The 20,229-nt window shown below is 48.1% G+C and overlaps 2 protein-coding genes and 1 pseudogene across 2 annotated transcripts in view; 1 reads left to right on the top strand and 2 right to left on the bottom strand.

Annotated features, from left to right (window-relative positions):
* Window positions 1–3,292, top strand: part of ASPA (aspartoacylase) — a 16,684-nt gene extending 13,392 nt beyond the window's left edge. The window contains exons 5-6 of the mRNA XM_015406881.1: window positions 1,164–1,273; window positions 3,027–3,292. Coding sequence (XP_015262367.1) covers window positions 1,164–1,273; window positions 3,027–3,224 — 308 coding nt within the window. The 3' untranslated portion in view covers window positions 3,225–3,292. The remainder of the gene's footprint in view (window positions 1–1,163; window positions 1,274–3,026) is intronic.
* Window positions 3,293–5,679: 2,387 nt separating this feature from the next.
* On the bottom strand, window positions 5,680–6,069 carry LOC107106694 (annotated as a pseudogene).
* A 394-nt stretch (window positions 6,070–6,463) lies between these two features.
* Window positions 6,464–20,229, bottom strand: part of TRPV3 (transient receptor potential cation channel, subfamily V, member 3) — a 66,241-nt gene continuing 52,475 nt past the window's right edge. The window contains exons 16-21 of the mRNA XM_015406876.1: window positions 17,606–17,771; window positions 16,041–16,107; window positions 9,726–9,997; window positions 8,310–8,422; window positions 7,821–7,891; window positions 6,464–7,002 (exon numbers count right to left, since the gene is read on the bottom strand). Coding sequence (XP_015262362.1) covers window positions 6,908–7,002; window positions 7,821–7,891; window positions 8,310–8,422; window positions 9,726–9,997; window positions 16,041–16,107; window positions 17,606–17,771 — 784 coding nt within the window. The 3' untranslated portion in view covers window positions 6,464–6,907. The remainder of the gene's footprint in view (window positions 7,003–7,820; window positions 7,892–8,309; window positions 8,423–9,725; window positions 9,998–16,040; window positions 16,108–17,605; window positions 17,772–20,229) is intronic.

Here is a 20,229-nt window from a genome sequence, read left to right as displayed (position 1 = left end):
CAAGACCCGGGTGCCGCAAGACGGGGTGAGCTCCTGTCTCTAGTTCCAGCTCCTGCCAACCTAGCAGTTCGAAAGCAAGAAATTGCAAGTAGATAAATAGGTACCACTTCGGTGGGAAGGTAACAGCGTTCCGTGCGCCTTGGTGTTTAGTCATGCCGGCCACATGACCATGGAAATGTCTTCAGACAGCGCTGGCTCTTCGGCTTTGAAACGGAGATGAGCACCGCAACCCTAGAGTCAGATTCGACTGGCTTTCGAGCAAGGGAACCTTTACCTTTACCTTTTTAAGGAGGTCTACTCTGCAGCAAGTCTCATGTTATTCAGTGGGGCTCACTGCCAGGAAAGTGTCCTTGATATGGCAGCCTTAATGCAGTCCAGTATTACCAAAGATGGATTCCATGACTCCCCGTCTATATGTTTGTGGTGAAATAATTTGACACAATTTTTAAGCATAGAATCATCGAATCAAAGAGTTGGGACTTCCAGGGTCATCTAGTCCAACCTCCTGCACAATGCAGGAAATTCACAAATACCTCCCCCCCACCCCCCACCCCCAAAGAGGGGATCAGCCTTTCCCTGGGCATGTGAGAAAGGGCCACAAGAATACCTTTTTAAAAATTATGCACCCACTCAATGTCAATTGCATGAGACTACACAAATGTAAAAGAATAATGTTATGTAAAAAACAACCATTTGTACTTAAAGGTTCTGCATTTAAAAAAAACACTTGTTAGGGGTCATAGCTGTCTGACAATGGCCTCTTATCAGAAGATGTGATCTGATGGCATCCAATCACATGCTAATCCAGTCCTAACCCTTATACATACTGACAACAGGAGGGATTTTTCATAAACTCTATCATCTGCAAAATACTTCTTACGTATCATATGCTGGGATTAAATTCCATGATATTTAGCCATTCCGGTAAAATTGAGATCTGAGTTGCATGCATCGTTGAATATGTGGGTCATCTTTCAGCAACCCAGCCTCCTGAAGAGAGAAACCTTTTCCTGAGACTCGATCTAATTACAGTATTAATGAAACACAAATAACAATTTAATACAACTGAGCATCGCACGTTCAATTTTACATCAGTTTCTGTAACAACACTAGAACAAATATGACTTAATCGGGTTTTTTTGTCAAAATCATTTTTTTCCTAGGGACAGAATTTCCACCGTGCACAACTGAGGTTTACAAAATAACGGAGAAAGTAGATTATCCCAGAAACAAAAACAACGAGATTACTGCTGTTATTCACCCTGACCTGCAGGTAAAGATATACCATTTTCCTCCACAATCTACAGTAGGACTGCCATCTCTGGGTTGGGAAATCCCTGGAGATTTGGGGGTGGAACCTGGGGAAGGTGGGTTTGGGGGAGGCGAGGGACAGTGGCATAGAACACCGTAAAGTCTACCCTCAAAAGCAGTCATATTCTCCAGGGGAACTGATTTATGCCGTCTAGAAACCAGTTCCCATTCTGGGAGACCTCCAGGCCCCACCTGGAGGTTGGCAACCTTATTTCTGATGCACAAAGAAGATCCTGTCTGCAAGGGCTTCGCTGTTCACTGCAGCGTGGGAGTGGATCTTCACACACAGGGCGATTCTGCATCTAGCGTTTGCTCCACGTTTTCTCAACAGTAAAAGTGCACCTCAAAACCACATTCAAATACCTTGGGGCAGCACCGTACTGACTGCAAAGTCACCCCTGAACCGCTATAAAATGGCCATAGATCTATGCCGAAGGTACCATAGAAATCCGATGATCGAAGAATGCGAAAGCGGCATGGAGTGTGGAGGCTTCCATAAAATCCGATGATCAAAGAAAATCAAAGCAGCGTGCAATGCAGAGAATTTCTGTTCCAACGTGGGTTTCGTAAAACAACGGAGGGAAAAGCCAATGGAGAATCAGCCAGGCACTAGCTTTGCACACGTGGTTTTGCTTGTTGGAGATGAACAGAGGAATCCACGCATGCAGGAGGGATTCAAGGTGCTTTGGTGCCCCCTACAGTGGTTCAGGGGTTCACTTCAAACCTAGCTGGCAGCAGGGCAGGTCTGGGTGATCACGGCACTGCCAGCACACCTCAGTTCACCTCAACAGAGAGCCAGTTTGGTGTCGTGGTTAAGTGCGCGGACTCTAATCTGGGAGAACCGGGTTTGATTCCCCACTCCTCCACTTGCACCTGGCTGGATGGCCTCGGGCAGGCCGTAGTTCTGATAAGAGCTGTTCTCGAAAAAGAGCCGTTTCTGTCGGAGCTCTCTCAGCCCCACCTACCTCACAGGGTGTCTGTTGTGGGGAGGGGAAGGGAAAGGAGTTTGTAAGCTGCTCTGAGACTCCCTTGGGTAGTGAAGGGCCATGGGGTATAAATCCTATCTCTTCTTCTTCTCTTCTTCAAATCTAGCTGGGGGTGGTATGACTGTGAGCAGGGGTCATTTCGTAGAAAAAGAGGTGCAGGAGCTCATTAGCATAACTTATTTGCATATGCCACACCCCCTGACATCACCGGAAGTGTGGCAGAAGGCAACACCCACCACTCAGGCTCCACTGGTCTGTTTTGGATTGCTAGCTATTGGGGGGGGGGGACATGCAGATCTGCCCTCACAGAGGAGGGACAGCTTGTACCTGAAGGTGGGCCGGGGGAGGGGCTCTGCAACTTACCTGGCTGCTTCTTGCTCCTCGTGGCCCGAGGGCTGCTGGGAGCAGGGGGCAGGGCTTGTTGCATGTGCCCGCTCCCTGGGCTCCTTACTGCCGGAGCTCCGCTCCTGTGCGCTCCCGCAGGAAATGACCCCTGACTGTGAGCAGATAACAGGTATAAGCCACAACTGAACAGCATGTGGGAGTCCTCTGAACGGTGCCACTCCAAGTGGCAGAGCACTGGCCCTGAATGCATGGGTTCCCCTTTTGCCCACTTCTCCCTCTTGCCAGTCCTCCTCCTCTTCCCCTTTCAGTGTCAGCTATATGGTACGTTCTTGTATCAAAATCTAACCAAAATCCTGTATTCTGTTGTTTCCCCTGGCCTTCAAGGATCAAGACTGGCAACCTCTCAGCCCTGGTGATCCGATGTTTTTAACTTTTGAAGGAAAGACAATCCCATACGAAGGCGATTCTGTTGTATATCCAACGTTTGTGAACGAAGCTGCTTATTATGAAAAGAATCAAGCTTTTGTAAAGACTGTCAAACAGAAATTAGGTGCCAAAGGCATAAGAGCCCATCTCTCTTAGAAATGGGATTGATGATTCTGTTCGCTATAATGTCTTAGGGACCAATACAATACAATGCAGATGTTTCTGGGCTTTGTAACTCAAGACGGCCGGAATATATAGGGTAGGCCGTAGCTTGGTTTGGGAATTTAATCTTGTATAGCAAGGAAATATTCTCAAGCACTTTGAAGATAATATGCACTTACCGAAATCGTACATGTTTATATGAATCTCCTACTTTAGTGGAGTTTATTTTTATGCATTGAGATTAAGAATTTAAAAGCTTTTAATATTAACATGTTTAATAATAAGGCAATATGTTTTATATTTAATGTTCGTGGCCATTACTGAAAATAAAAAAGTGGCACTGATGGACTAATTTAACCTTTAGGTGGCTTTATTTGGTAGCATTTTATAACAATAATAGAATCTTCTTTCAGATAAATTCTGCTGGAGGGGGCGGTTTGCCATGTATTGCTGGAGAGCTGCTAACAAGCACAGCCGCTCCATATGAACCTGGGGGGCTATCCTAATATTATGCCACAGGAAATCTGCAGAGACTTCAGGACAGATTACTCTGTGGACTAGCTGTTTAAGCAATATTCTGAGTCACGTATTAAGGTCATAATTTAAATACTATTGGAATTGGGGTGGGCCGGCTACCAAATGGGGTAAAGGAGCAGATAGCCTAAAATGAGGATGTCTTTCACAAATTATTGTTAAAAGAAAGAAAAGCCCGGCAAAGAGGAGAACAACCATCGGATAGCGTTCCTGAACGTAATTTTCCATTCCAGTGAAAAGGATGCATTTTGCTATTTAGTTCGATTGTATTTAAATCACTAATTGGTAAGGTTCCCTTTTTAACCCCACAGGTGGTGCTAAATAAAATGTATGTTTTGTGCCCCCTTTTGAACTGGGTGATTAAGGCTGTTCTGCGCACCTCACCTCTTGCCTTTCGCTGGGAAAAAAAAGATCTTTTTTAAATGCAGGAAGGATTGATGAGTGAAAGCTGATATGAGAGAATAATAATGTTATTGTGCCATAACATGTTGCAATTAACCATAAGGAATGTACTGTGAGAATAAAACCGCGGAACACTCCTCGTCAAACAGCTCTTCATCTCCCAATGTGTGGAGTCTCTTTCCTCATTTTTTTTAAAAAAATGTTTTTGTAACCAACCCCATGCTACCTATTGGTATAATATTGCAATATTATTTTAGTATAATATTGCAATGCCACAATAAAGGCAATTAATAAAAAAACAGCAGTGAGATGTTTATTTCAAAAGTTCCATTTTATTTGCAATAAATATTTCTTAAATATAGGAGAATTGTTTAAATAGAACCCGTAACTCTTTGCACAACTCTGGCACCAAATAACATCTCCTTTACTGAGAGGCATTTCCCAAGGCCCCACGTGGCTCTCGAGTGCTGCAGGGAAAGCAAGAGCCGTGTCAGTGCCAACGGCAAGAGCCTTCAGGAACAGGCCGGCCTTTAGCTGCACCAGGGGTCGGCCCCTCTGGCTGCCAGGCAGTTGCTTCCAAGCATCAGAAACTCAATGCATTCAAATCAAGATCCATCAGGATTAAGGCACATTCTGCAGGGATGACTCAATAAATACTGTGTGCGCAAACCACCCACCCCCCAATAAATTATCAGTCGCCTCAAACTAGGGTTGCCAAGTGATTCTTCGCCGGGAGCGGGGGGCTCCCGGCCAGCGTCAGGTGTGCGCATGTCACCCGGAAGTGACGCAGGCACGCTGGGGGCGGGGCCACGGCCACACAACGGGGGCGGAGTTCCCCCTGGGGCCCGATTCCGCGGCAGCGGAAATCGGGCCTCCAAAGCGGGGGGTTACCCGCCCCCCGCCCCCACTTGGCAGCCCTACCTCAAACTGCTAGGTGGGATACAAAATGTAAAGCATGTCCTACTCACAGGCTTACAGTCTCAATGCCCTCTCACAAGATAGGGCTGTAACCGAAGGTTGCCAGGCCCACCTGGCCACGGGCAAGGGACTGGGTGTGTGTGTGAAGTTGCCAGATCCAGATTGGGAAACTCCTGGAGATTTGGGGGTGGAGCCTGGGGAGGCCAGGGACCTCAGTGGGGGACAATGCCACAGAGTCCACCCTCCAAAGCATCCCTTTTCTCCAGGGGAACTGATTTCTGTAGTCTGGAGATGAGCTGTAATTCCAGGGGATCCCCAGGTCTCACCTGGAGGCTGGCATCCCTAACCTGAGTGGATGTAGTTGTTAGGCTAAATGACACATGTTCGTGGATCACATGTTGTCTTTCTTGTAAGGTTTTCTAATTTCAGCAATGTGAATTATGCTGTAAGCTTTCAACGGGAGAATGGCAGAACAATATCCTTCTAAAAATAAAAAGATCATCTCAAAGCAACCCTGAGAGGAGTCTGGAGACCATCCTGTAGTCTTTAGATCACTGTGAAAACAGCCTCCTCAGGAAATACATTTGAAAGAACTTCATTGTCCACCCCACCCCCAACACACATTCCAATACAGCACCTTTATGATCCCTCCTGAAGTCCGTGTTCTTGTTACCAAATAATAAAGGATGAAGAAGACAACAACCAGTCCCACGGAGACTTAGCACAGGAGTTTATGATTGTCCCTTCCTGAACGAGTCATGGTGGAAAACCATTTCACACTCCCTATCAGAAGACCTGTTACACTCATGAAGTCTGGGTCCATCCCATCCACATGGTGATTCTGATCCTCAACATCTTTATCAGTGCCCAGGGCAAGCGATTCTAGCCTGACGACTTTAGTGGCTAGGCTTTCTGCCCTGAGCTTGTTTTCCATATCATCTTGTCCACAAGCACTTGGGTTCTGACCTCGGCCCCAGTCCGCCATGTCTGCTTCCTGCCTCCGTGTCCCCACGCAAGGATTTTTTAAAAATGAAATGCAGCTGCAGAAGCCTCAGTCTGAGAGAGAAGACCCCTGAGGGAGAGGGCTTTCTAACCCTCCCCCCTCAAGTGGTTTTTAGCAGCAGCAGAGTCAGGTCCAGCAGGAGAACGGTTCCCGAAACAGTCAGCGTTGAACAATCCGTGTTGTGGTTTTATTCGAAAATCTGAAATGTGTTTTGTTTCGCGTACCCTTCATTGTCGCCCAAGCATCCGAAACGGTCGGTGCTACGCAGGGCAGCAAACGGAACAGCCTCACGGTCTCCTCCAAAAAGAGGAAAATAAATTATACGTCCAGTTGACAAGCCTAAAAAATATTTAGAAAAGGAATTCTTTTTTTGGGAAAAAAATATATTAAGACACATGGCCTTGTTTGGCAGGCAGCAAAAGGCACCCTGATGACCTCGTAGGTCAAGGCACAGAAGCCCAGCGGTGATCTCTGACCCAACCAAACCTCTCTGGCCCAGGAATGATGCTGCCCAATGGATGTCAGCTACATTTCCAAGTCTTGTCCTCATTCAGCCCAGTCCTAGTACAAATCGGGCTGTCTTCTGGGTTACTTCCTTCATCACTCAGACCAATCGCTCTTTCCTGTCTCAACTGCCGTCTGTATCTTCCTTTCTGAATCCATCCCACTCCGTCTGGCAATAGCAGTGCCTCTCATCTTGACCGAAATGTCGCTCTGGACAGGCTGGAGGAACGAAAGGCACTGTGGGTGAGGCAACAGCAGACGCCTCTGGAGCTATTGGTCTGGTGATGCGAACAGTCTTGCGTGCTTCCATAAGGTACTAAACAGACGTTTCTGGCAAATCTTCAATTTCTTCATATGTATTCAGAGTGATTTTACTGTTGCTTCTTGACGCGTCTTGCATTCTGTCGTAATCTAAAAAAAAGAGAGAGAGAGAGAGAATAGTTTTGCAGCGCAATTTTTTTTTCTATTCAAAACTCACTAAATTCTCCACTTATTCACTAATGCTGTGTTCCATCTTGTCCCGTGTTGAGGATTTATCAGTTCTTCTCGCAAGAGGGACTTCTGCCTCTCTAAAATTTTGCAAAAGGGAGACTCAGTAGGTAGGCCGTGCTGTACTCAACAGTCAAAGAGATTGTCCTACGAAGGGAGGTGGCTGGGGAACTTTGAAGTCATTGTCCCACCGGGAAGGTCAGCTAGTGACCCCGGGTTTGTGTGGATGGGGCTCCTTGTGAGTTTGGCACCAGGATCATGACACACTTGCTTGAAACGTGAAAATGAAGAGCGCTAACTTGGGAGTATACACCGCAGAGTATTTGGTCTTAAAGTGTGCAAGTTGGCCTGGGTCTAAAATCTTCAAGACTATGTTTGCTGATCAGAGAATAGATGGGCAGTTACACTTATCAAGAATTTCCGGGGTGCACACACAGATCTTGTACACAAGATGGGTGGGTTCCCCATTCATTTCAATAGAATTCCATTCATTTCAAGGGCACGTACACACGTCCCATACTTTAAAATGAATTCGATCCCCAGTAAAAAAACAAACGAACATACACCCCAATGTGTTCAGAAGACCTGTTTGTATATTTGGTCTCTCATGCTCAGAGCAGATTATTAAACTAGAATTAATGGAGCTACACCTGTACACATGAGTACATATTTACACAATATTGGGAACTTTTAAAGAAAAGGACATGGCTCTAAATATGATGCTGTCGTGTTGACGGTACCTGTTGGCCCCGGGTCCTCATTGATGAAGGAAACGTGGGTTTTCCATTCTGTCCACTTGACTTCATTAATCCTGTTTGCAGAGCATAGAAATTCTGTCATTATTAAATTTAATCCACATTGTCTCAGTTTTCTTACTATAAGGAAAGGAGTATATTTGTTTGAGGCTTTATTTCACTTTTTAGACACTTTTGGAAATGCAACATCACAATTAGCCATGGCGATATTTTGAATTTGTTTTGACGGACGTTTAAAGACATAGGTTTGCAAAAAAAAAAACCCAAAAAACAAATGGCTTTCCCCATCGTTTTAAATTAATATCCTGAAGAGCACTACGACAAAAGGACCTGGATTAAAGGTGGATACCACAGTTATAAGAGAACCCGCCTCCTGGAGCAAATGGAAGGCTGCTACAGCTGCGTACAATTTTGTTCAGCTCTCCTCTATGAAAGCGCAGCCGCATCAACCCGTGAACTCTGAAGTTACATTACCTTAAGCATAACCTGGTATCGTTGTCGGCCACTTTGCACCATTCTCCCAACCGGAATTTCCTCCTCAGCCATTTGGGTAAAAGCTTTTCCGTTTCCACAATGGTCCTTGCTCTCTAGGGGAAACAAAGGCAGCAGCATTACCAAAGAGGCGTCCAGATGTCCACTGGCCAGACGACACTGGCGCTTGATCAAAGGGTGCCACATGCACAGTGAGGTTGATGGAGGAGAGATGTGGAAGCAATCGAGGCTCAAGCCCTAGACTCCAGCTGCCCATAACTGGCCCCCAAGACCTGCCCGCCACCAATAAGCCCAGAGGGGTGCGATAGGTTGGGGAGAGAGGTACAAATCAGGCTTTGCCATTCCGTTCTCTTTCTCATGGATGGCTTCAAGAGGGCATTTCCGTTCTCTTTCTCATGGACAGCTTCAAGAGGGAATTAGATAAGCATATGAAGCAGAAGTCCATCAGTGGCTATTAGCCACAAGTTATAGATAGGAACTCTCATTCTGAGGCAAACGATGCTCTGTCTTCTTGGTGCTAGGGGGGGTCAACAGTGGGAGGGCTTTTAATGTCCTGGCCCCACTGGTGGATCTCCTGATGGCACCTGGTATTTCTGGCCACTGTGTGACACAGAGTGTTGGACCGGATGGGCCATTGGCCCGATCCAACATTGGCATCTCTTATGTTCTTATGTTCAATCAGTGCGATTTGTGCACCTTGGGGTTTTTGCTTGTTTTTGTGGCTGGCATCGCCAATTTGTTTCTTTGACACCATTTCAGTGGGATTTTAACATCATTTTTACATAACTAGATCCAGGACAGACAAAAGGAAATACTTCTTTACGCAGAGAGTGATTCGAATGTGGAATCCGCTGCCAGGGGATGTCATGATGGCCATCGGAATAAAGAGCTTGAAAAGGGGATGAGACAGATTCATGGAGGAGAAGTCTATCGATGGCTACTAGCCATGGTGGCTGAAGGGAACCTCCTCGTTCAGAGGCAGTCAACCTCTGAATCCCAGAGGCGACATCAGGGGAAGGGCTTGGCCTCTACGTCCCATTGTGGACCCTCCAGGGGAACTGGTTGGCCCCTGTGAGATATGATGCTGGACTATGGCTGTGGTCACACACACTAAATAATACACTTTCAATGCACTTTTTAACTGGGTTTTTGCCAGTTCACACAGTGCCAGTGCACTGAAAATGGATTCTTTGGTGTGTGTGACCACTGGTCTGATCCGGCAGGGCTCTTCTTATGTTCTTAAAAGACACAAAACCAGAGGTTACTTTTCAGAGTAATTATTCTATTGAATTTTGTTAGCACGGCTGGGAAAACAGATGGCTACAATTTCAACCTGAGCTTGGGGTTTTCTATCCCGTGGCCCCCAGATACGGTTAACCGTCCTCCTCATCGCCTCACCTGGAGTCTCCAGATATGCTCGCTCTCCTTGGATATATCCTCCACCGTCTCTCCCATCAGTGCAATCAACATGTTAAGGAGCAAGACGAAGGTCAGGACAACGTAGAAGATGAGAAGGAGCAGGAAGAGCACCGGGTATTTCGCCTTGTCGTGGATCTCCAAGTCGCCCAGTCCCAAGGTGAGCTCAAACAGCTGAATCACCACCGTCCCCAGGGTGCTGTTGGAATGGCACTTGCTGTCATCCGGATAGGTATCGATCAGTGCGGCCAGGGCTGTGTTAAAGAAGAAGAAGAGGAGGAGGTTGGATTTATACCCCATGGCCCTTCACTACCCAAAGGAGTCTCAGAGCGGCTTATAATCTCCTTTCCCTTCCCCTCCCCACAACAGACACCCTGTGAGGTAGGTGGGGCTGAGAGAGCTCTTTTGAGGACTGCTCTTGAGAGAACAGCTCTGAGAGAACTGTGACTGACCCAAGGTCACACCAGCAGCTGCATGTGGAGGCGTGGGGAATCCAACCTGGTTCTCCCAGATTAGAGTCCGCGCTCCTAACCACTACACCAACCTGGCTCATGGTTTGAAGAGGAGGATAATCTCCTTTCCCTTCCACTCCCCACAACAGACACCCTGTGAGGGAGGTGGGGCTGAGAGAGCTCTTTTGAGGACTGCTCTTGAGAGAACAGCTCTGCGAGAACTTATGACTGACCCAAGGCCACACCAGCAGCTGCATGTGGAGGAGTGGGGAATCAAACCTGGTTCTCCCAGATCCTAACCGCTACACCAAACTGGCTCATGGCTTGAAGAGGGGGATGCATTTTAGCCTAATATTATATTGTGGCTCTCGTGTTACACAGTGAGCAATGCGGGAAGCAGTTCACCGGAAGCGTCTTCCTCAAAGAGGCTTGGAAGATGAGCTTCTGTGGACGACAGCTTTCCCACTGCTACCTTTCTTCCTCTAAAATATACAGCCCCAAAGACACGTTGGGAGATGTTCAAATGTGCATGCTTACATCATGCATAATTCAACAGGCCTGACCAGCTGTTTGGGTGAAACAACTCTGGAATGTGCACCACAATCCACAGCAACGTACAGCCGTGAGAGCAATGGCCGTGCTCAGACAACAGTCACTGATACACTGAATGTGTAGATGGGGCAAGAAGGATTATTCTCGCCCCCCCCCATCATTGCACATTCAGTTGAAAATCTAAATAGAGCCTCACGTGTTCAACCATATTCTGTACACCACTGTGGGGGTGGGGTGGGAGGTGTTTCTTTCTTTTTGAGCATAGAGTGCCTATGCTCAATTGACACTTCTGCTGAAAATACAAAGGCCACGGGCAGGAACAGGGGCTGTGAGTCTCCCCCTACCCACAACCAGGGCTATTTTTGGGCAGGAACGCACAGGAACGGAGTTCCGGCTGGCTCCCAAGCTGGCCACACCCAGCAGGAACTCATTAGCATAATAGGCCACACCCAACAGCAGAAACTCATTAGAATTGGCTACATTAGGGGTGTGTGGCCTAACATGCAAAGGAGTTCCTACAACAAGAAAAGCCCTGGGTTTTGACAACAAACAAGGTAAACAGAATAAGAAACAAAAGGTGGGTGTGGCTGGATGACAACACTTCTGGTAACATGGGAATGCGGCCTAATATGCTAATGAGTTTTACTGCTGGGTGTGGCTTATTATGCTAATAAGTTCCTGCTGGACTTTTTCTACAAAGAAAGCCCTGCCCACAACGCTTGTGTTCACTGAATGTGGGGGAAAAGACCAATGTGGAGAAGGTTCCTTGAAGGAAGATCGTTTGAAAACTGAAACAGACTAAGGATCCACAGGAACTGGAGGTTTTTTACCTCAAGAATAAAACAGAGCAAAATATTAAAGTTAGGTCATCGGGGCAGAGCCATAGAGCAACCTTCTCAAGGCCTGTGCGTTACAGTGAGAAGAACCAGAGGCAGATTCGGCTGAGTGCTGCTTTATGGGACGCCTGCTTGCCTCCCTGGCCCAGCCGGCCCCCATCTTTGGGCGAAGTGCAGCGGTAACCCAGCGAAGTCTTCAAGAGCCTCTGCCATGCCCTCTTTAACACAGACACATTTTAGAAGAGCCAGACATTGCATCTTCTCCCAGCAACACTTCGCCCCTTTGATGTTGTTTTCAATAAGCGGTCTGGAACAAAGTTTTGGGCAACTCAAAAGCTGTCTCTCAGTGGCAAAGACTCTGCTTGGCATGCGGAAGGTCCCATGTTCAGTCCCCAGCATCTCTATCAGGGCTCTTTTTGTAGAAAAAGCCCAGCAGGAACTCATTAGCATAATAGGCCACACCCAACAGCAAATGCATTAGCATATTAGGCCACACCCCTGACAGCACAGCTCATTAGCACATTAGGCCACATCCCCATGTCACCAGAAGTGTGGTCATCCAGCCACACCCACCTTTCCCTTCTTATTCTGTTTACCTTGTTTGTTGTCAAAACCAGGGCCTTTTTTGTAGCAGGAATTCCTTTGCATGTTAGGCCACACACCCCTAATGTAGCCAATCCTAATGAGTTTCTGCTATCGGGTGTGGCCTATTATGCTAATGAGTTCCTGCTGGGCGTGGCCAACTCAGGAGCCAACCGGAACTCCGTTCCTGCCCAAAAATAGCCCTGTCTCTAGTTAGAAAGGACCAGCTAGGAGGTAATGTGAAAGACCTCTGCCTGAGACCCTGGGGAGCCATTGGCAGTCTGAATAGCTGCTCCACTGGGCTATCCGCCTTGTTCCAATCCATGTTAGGGGAGGGGCCATGGCTCAGTGGCAGAGCATCTGCTTGGCATGCGGAAGGTCCCAGGTTCAATCCCCAGTATCTCCAGTTAAAGGAGGTGATGTGAAAGACCTCTGCCTGAGACCCCGGGGAGCCATTGCCAGAGTAGACACCCAGCTCTCTCTGTTGTTGGGTGGGCGGCACTCAAAACCGGAAGATCTGGACCTGGCGTTACAAGCCATAGCTGGGTGGCTTAAGCCGAGCCGACTGAAACTGAATCCAGTAAAGGTGGAGGTCCTGTGTCTGAGTGGGAGCGGTCCAGGGTTCGGGATCCCACTCCTGACTTTTGATGGGGCGCCACTGGTGCCAGCGCCGGAGGTTAGGAGTTTCGGAGTGCTCTTGGATGCCTCCTTAACCATGGATGCTCAGGAAGCAGCCACTGCCAAGTTGGCCTTTTACCATCTTCAGCTGATTAGGCAGTTGGTTCCATTCCTTCAATGCAACGACCTGGCAATGGTGATCCACGCAATGGTCACCTCGAGACTAGACTACTGCAATGCTCTCTACGTGGGGCTGCCCTTGTCCCAAATCCGGAAGCTACAGCTGGTGCAGAATGCGGCGGACAGGTTGTTATTGGGTCTCCCTTTGGTGGAACACATTCCGCCTGCGCTGAAAGCACTGCACTGGCTACCTATAGCATACTGGGTTTGCTTCACGGTGCTGGTTCTCACCTATAAAGCCGTATATGGCCAGGGGCCTGCATACCTGAGGAACCACCTTTCCCCATATGTTCCCTAGAGAGTACTGCGGTCAGGTTCACAGAACCTTCTTCTTCTCCCCGGCCTGAAAGATGCCAGGCTGGCCACAAGCAGGGCTAGAGCCTTTTCCGTGGCAGCTCTGCTTTGGTGGGACGAGCTCCCCAAGGACATCAGGGCCCTGCAGGATTTATTAAAATTCCACAGGGCCTGCAAGACGGAGCTCTTCCGCCAAGCATTCAAGTGAGATGCCACACTAAACGGCCGCCACGTTCTAGCCGAATACGACACCCTACAATCTACTCTTGGCCGCTGGTTTAACATCTGTGCCCACATTAACGAACGAAGTCCTGAGGAGCCAGACACCAGCTGCTGATTTCTTCTTGGCCGCTGGTTTAACATCTGTGCCCAAATTAACGAACGAAGTCCTAAGGAGCCAGACACCAGCTGCTGATTTCCCTGTGGTGGAGGATAAGACAGTTTCCGCTATCTTGTATGTGTTATACTTTTAAATGGTCTGATGATTTTAAATTGTTAATTGTTTTTATTGTTTTATAATGCCTATGGCCTTGTTAGCCACCCTGAGCCTGCCCTGGCCGGGGGGGGGGCAGGGTTAGGGTTGCCAACCTCCCCGTTTTGCCAGGGGTCCCCCGTTTTTTTGGGGGGGTTCTGGAGCCCCAGCGGCGGGGGGGGGGGGGGGGCAACAGACGTCCCCAACGTGATGTCATCACGTCGGGGATGCACCACCCCCGCCAGGAACGCCCCCAAAGTCCCCCGCTGGGGGTGGAAGATGGACTTGGCAACCCTAGGCAGGGTATAAATCAAATCAATAAATATTGAGCTTGATAGACCGACGGTCTGATTCAGTATAAGGCAGTGTGTGACTGCAATAAAGAAGGCCAATGCTATGATGGGGATTATTAGGAAGGGAATTGAAAACAATTCAGCCAGTATCATAATGCCCCTGTATAAATCGATGGTGCGACCTCATTTAGAGTACTGTGTACAGTTCTGGTCACAACACCTCAGAAAGGATATTATAGCATTGGGAAAAGTGCAGAAAAGGGCAACTAGAATGATAAAAGGGTCGGACCACTTTCCCTGTGAAGAAAGGTTAAAACGCTTGGGGCTTTTTAGCTTCGAGAAACAACAACTGAGGGGTGACATGATTGAGGTTTACAAGATTATGCATTAGACAGAGCAGGTGGAGAAAGAAGTACTTTTCTCCATTTCTCAATAAAAGAACTCAGGGGCACTCAGTGAGATTGCTGAGCAGTTGGTTTAGAACAGATAAAAGGAAGTCCTTCTTCACCCAAAGAGTGATTAACACATGGAATTCACTGCCACAGGAGGTGGCGGTAGCTACAAGCATAGACAGCTTCAAGAGGGAATTAGATAAACATATGGAGCAGAGATCCATCAGCGGCTATTAGCCACAAGGTATAGATAGGAACTCTCAGGTTCGGGCAAGTGATGCTCTGTATTCTCGGTGCTTGGGGGGGGCAACAGTGGGGGTGAGGCTTCTGGTGTCCTGGCCCCACTGCTGGACCTCCTGATAGCACCTGGTATTTCTGGCCACTGTGTGGCAGAGTGTTGGACTGGATGGGCCATTGGCCTGATCCAGCATTTGGCTTCTCTTATGTTCTTATGTTCATGTGTATACTGGTTATTCCTGATGAAGGGCTTATTTAAATGTCTTGGCAAATTAGAGTGGATATCAGGATGCTACTCTAATACTAGCCTATATTCAGGAGAAAAAAACATTCTGCAATGGCTGAAGGCAAGCTATTTAGTGAGGAAAGAAAAGAATGGTCTCTCCAGCTGAAATTGCAGGAGCCGTTCGGATAAAATTAGGGGCTTTTGTTGGAAATGCAAATTCTGCCGTCGCTACAGGCATGCAATCTGATTGACATGAGAATTTGTTTCCAGAAACGCTTGTAGAATATTGTTAGGAGAGCAGGAGATACCCAAGTAAGAAAGGATGATATGGGAACCAAGCAGGTTGCTGTAAGAGTATGTAAGCTTTCATGTTTCACCAAACTCTTCCTCGGGCACTGTCCTTGGAGGAGCTTAGGGAACATTAAAAAAAAATCTCTATGTAAATTGGAATCTATACAGCAACAGTAGGCCAGGGGTATCAAACATGCGGCCCGGGGGGGCGGATCAAGCCCCTGGAGGGCTTCCAACAGGCCCGCAGTGGAACTGGCCATCTCCTGCTTCCAGTTTTGCCTCTGCTGCTGCTGCATCGTAACTTGCTTTGCCAGACTCTCTTAATCACTCGGCCATTTCATGTTTTAACCTGGGTCCTAGACTCAAAACTCTGAGCATGAGATTTCTGTGAATGTCAATAAATCAAAAGTAGGTTTGCAGCTTACAGAGCTCATGTTTTAAGCATGTTTTTATTTTAAGTAAAAAAAAACCCTTTGTGTTTGTGTCCTCTATAAAGTTTATATCTCCGCTGCCTGGCGTTACATTTTATGACACTCATGGCCTGGCCCAACAAGGTCTCATTTATGTCAGATTTGGCCCTCATAACAAACGAGTTCGACACCCCTGCTGTAGTCCACCAGACTGAATACAGCCCAGCAGACGCAAGCAGTGGCCCATCAAGGACTTCGGAAGGCCTCTCCCTGTTACCGACCGGCTTCTTCCAGCTCCTGGCCGGCTACCAAAAACCTGGCTTCTGGGCCCTCTTCATCCCAGCAGGCTGCAATTTGTGCATTCTGAGGCACTGACATTAGCACCTCATTCAAACCACAGCAGTAAGCATTTTCACAAGTATCCCAATGCTCTTGCGCACACAACCCTTGAGAGATTTTTACCTACGCCAAATCCAAGCAGAAATACGATATACACCAGTAAAAACTTGATCACGTCATGCAAGATGACCTTAAAAAAGGAAACAAAATATACTTGATTAGACTCTTATTTCATTCTACACCCCTTCTGGCGGACCTTTGGACAATGGGACATACTGATATCTGTTTGAGTGGCCACTTCCTCCCTCCCTGTCCAGCCCGCCAGCTACGATCCACCCCCCCCCCCCAACCCCAGCGCTCTGTGACCCGACTGCCTTCAGAGGCGAGGCGGTTGGTGACTAGAGACAGGGCATTTTCAGCGGCTAAGCAGTTAATCCTGACAAAACAGAGGTTCTCTGGGTTAGTAGAAAGGCGGACCAGGGACTTCGGAGCTCTCCTGACTTTTCAAGGGATTAGAGTGTCAAGTAGCTTGGGAGGGCTACTTGACACAGCGGCCACCTTAGAAAACCAGGTGGCTGGAATGCTCCAGAGTGCGTCTGCCCACCTCTGGCTGGTGCCTCAGCTGTGTCCATTCCTGAATCAGTCGGATCTAGCCACAGTGGCCCATGCCTTAGTTACATCTGGACTGGACTTGGGGCTATCTTTGACCAGTAGCTGTAGCCAGTGCAGAACACCATGGCGAGACTACTGGGCGGGGCCAGCCATCAGGATCCTGTGACCCTGATATTACAGCCGTTACACTGGCAGCCAATCCACTCCTAAGTATGTAGGGCTCTTTTTGTAGCAGGAACTCATTTGCATATTAAGTGACACACCCCTAATGTAGCCAATCCTCCAAGAGCTTACAGTAGCCCCTATAAGAAGAGCTCTGTAAGCTCTTGGAAAATTGGCTACATTAGGGGTGTAACACCTAATGTGCAAAGGAGTTCCTGCTACAAAAAGAGCCCTGGCCCAAAACAGTGGTAAAAGAACTGTTTCAGTACAAGATTGCTTGTTGCCACCGTCTATGGACTCGATCAGGATACGGGCCTTGTGACAATTTTAAAGCAGCTAACCTTTCTTCTAAAATAGTGTCAGTAGCCATGGGTTGAACCCGTGTCTGCCTTAACCTGTAGTTTAGCTCTTACACAGTAGCTTAGCTGGGCCATGATGTAAACCCAGGGCTTTTTTTGTAGCAGGAACTCCTTTGCATGTTAGGCCACACACCCAATCCTAATGCGTTCCTGCTGTTGGGTGTGGCCTAGTATGCTAATGAGTTCCTGCTGGGCGTGGCCAACTCGGGAACTAGCCGGAACTCCGTTCCTATGCGTTCCTGGGATGTGTCTTATGAATGTCGTAAGCTGCCTTGGGCTCCGTAGGAAGAAAGGTGGCTGAGTATTTTAAATAATAAATAAAAGAATTTGGTTCCCCAGGAAGATCGAAAGAAGAAAGTGCTGTTGAGTGACCACTGACTTATGGTGTCCCCCGTCCACGGGGCCCTCCAGGCAAGACATGAGCAGAGGGGGCTTTCCGTCGCCTTCCTCCGCATAGCAACCCTGGTCTTCCCACTCGGTCTCCCACCCAAGTACTGACCGTGGCTCAGGGAAAGGCAGGCCAATAAACACATGGGATTCAAACCAAGTCCTTGCCTGTTGAATCATAACACTGTAGATTCCCATCGACTGCAAGCCCCTGGTGAAGTAGAGCATGTTGGCCCATCCAAGGGACATAGCCAAGACAAGGCAGGCCAGGTGTTCTTTGTAAGATAACAGGTACAAGCAGACGGAGAAGATAACCAGCAGAGCTTGGATGAAACTGTCAAAAACAACATTTTAAAAAAATGGTTACATGAGGAAAAGGAAGAAGAAGAAGGAGGAGGAGGAGGAGATTGGATTTATACCCTGCCCTTCACTACCCAAAGGAGTCTCAGAGCAGCTTACAAACTCCTTTCCCCTCCCCTCCCCACAACAGACACCGACCCTGTGAGGTCGGTGGGGCTGAGAGAGCTCTGACAGAAACAGCTCTTTTCCAAGGACAGCTCTTATCAGAACTACGGCTTGCCCAAGGTCATCCAGCCAGGTGCAAGTGGAGGAGTGTGGAATCAAACCCGGTTCTCCCAGATCAGAGTCCACGCTCCTAACCACTACACCAAACTGGCTCTCAAAAAGGAACCATCACACACTGGCTAGTTCCCAGAAAGGAGGTCACATAGACCTGTTGCGGCAAACAAAACAAAACAGGAGCTGTCTGGCACCTTAAAGCTAACACGTTTTTATTCTTGCAGAAGCGTTTGTAAACTAAAGCTCTCTTTGCCGTGCAGCTAATATCTAAGCCTGCAAAAGCTTACGCTAGAATAAAAATGTGTTAGACTGCAAGGTGCCAGAAGATACTCCTGTCTCGCAGGGTTCCCAAGTACTTACCGCGATCTGGCGGGGGAAACATGCTCCCCGGCCGGACCATTCCTCCCTGTAACACAGCATGCCGTTGCCAGGAAGTGACTCTGGGCGACGCTCTGGCAATGGGGCTGAAAACTCGATGGTACCATCGAGTTTCAAACCCCATTGCCAGAGCATCACCCAGCGTCACTTCCTGGCGACGGCATGGTGCGGCGCATCTGTTGTCCCCGCAGGAATGATCCTGCAAAGACGTCTGTGTCCCCCGCCAAATCACGGTAAGTACTTGGGAAGCCTGCCTGTCTGAAACAGGCCAGAGTTTCCTTCAAAATGGCACCATTTCTTCTAAAGCTGAGCTTCCCAACCTAATGACCTGGCTGCAGGTGGGGGAACTTCAAAGTATGTACACACTATTGGGGCTAACTGGTGTGGTTCGTCCAGCTACCACTAGTTAGCAGAGTGCTTAAATAAAGCTACAAATGCAGCAGTGTTTCTTTACTCAGCTTACAAAGCTACACAGAGCCACGTTGGAAGTTTAACAGAGAGATACTTCTCTCTTTATTTGAGAAGTACACTTTGGACAGGAAAGAGTAGGGACAGGATAGAGTACTAACTTACTAGCTAAAGGATGGAAGTAGATGGCAAGATGGCAAGATGCCATCTACCTCATGGTGCAAAGAGAGGACAGTATGTCGTCCCCCTTGGTGCGTGCAGGGAGAGGGTTCGTCTTCAAGTGAGTGAGAGAATGGAAGGAAGGAAGTTGTCCCTGAGAACACAGGGCGATTCTGCATTGGCTTTTCCCTCCATTGTTTTACCAAACCCACCTTGGAACAGAAATTCCCCTCTGCACTGCATGCCGCTTTCACTTTCTTTGATCATCGGGTTTTATGGTACCTTCTGCATAGATTTATGGTCGTTCAGGGGTGACTTCGCAGTCAGTACGGCGTTGCCCCCCCGGGGTATCTGAATGTGGTTTTGAGCTGCACCTTTTCTTTAGTGTTGAGAAAATGTGGAACAAATGCCAGATGCAGAATCGCCACAATCGACATTTCAAAGTGGACAGTGAACTGAGGAAGAAAGGCCAGTGTGCCTATCTGGCTATCTAGTCTCTCTTGCCACTAGGGTTGCCAGCCTCCAGGTGGGGCCTGGGGATCTCCTGCTTTTACAACTGATCTCCAGCTGACAGAGATCAGCTCCCCTGGAGAAAATGGCTGCTTCGGAGGGTGGACTCTATGGCACTGTACTATGCTGAGGCCCCTCCCCTCCCCTCCCCAAACCCCACCCTCTCCTGGATCCACCTCCAAAGTCTCCAGGTATTTCCCAACCCAGACCTGGCAGCCCTACTTGCCACGAAGTCTGGAGGCTGAGGCAGGGACATCGCAACTGGAACTTCAACACCTCCCTATTCACTTCAGTTGAGAAGGCACCTCCAGCCATGGATCCCTCTGTGTACACAGAACACCCCCTGCCGCCAGTGATGGGAACAGGGCAGTGAGCACAGGCCAAATTTCTGTGCCTTCACTGGATTGCTGTAGGGCTGGGGGGGGGGAGTGGTGGGGTGAAAATTTGGATTCTATATCTTCCCTTTTCAGCTTTGGTGCACTTCCTAAAGGCTGGCTGGAAATTTAGCACAGATTCCCCAGTGCACGGTTCTTGAGTTAACGGCCCGGTTTTCCTGCCCCCCCGGTTCTCCCCTCGATTCATTTTACAGATCCAGACAAAAGTTGGACTAACCAGAGCATTCTGTTTTTAATTCAATAGGCAGACAATTCAATAAAAGTTGGCACAAGGCACTTCAATGCACTTTACTGCTGATCAATTAACTCTAATGCTTTTTGAATAACACCGGGGTTGATAGATTGCGTGGCTAGAAAAGTTCA

The sequence above is a fragment of the Gekko japonicus genome, unplaced genomic scaffold, assembly GCF_001447785.1.
Source record: "Gekko japonicus isolate JY-2015 unplaced genomic scaffold, Gekko_japonicus_V1.1 scaffold1175, whole genome shotgun sequence".
Lineage (NCBI taxonomy): Eukaryota > Metazoa > Chordata > Lepidosauria > Squamata > Gekkonidae > Gekko > Gekko japonicus.
The sequence above is the reverse complement of the archived record's forward strand: the minus strand, read 5'-3'. Positions and strand labels throughout refer to the sequence as shown.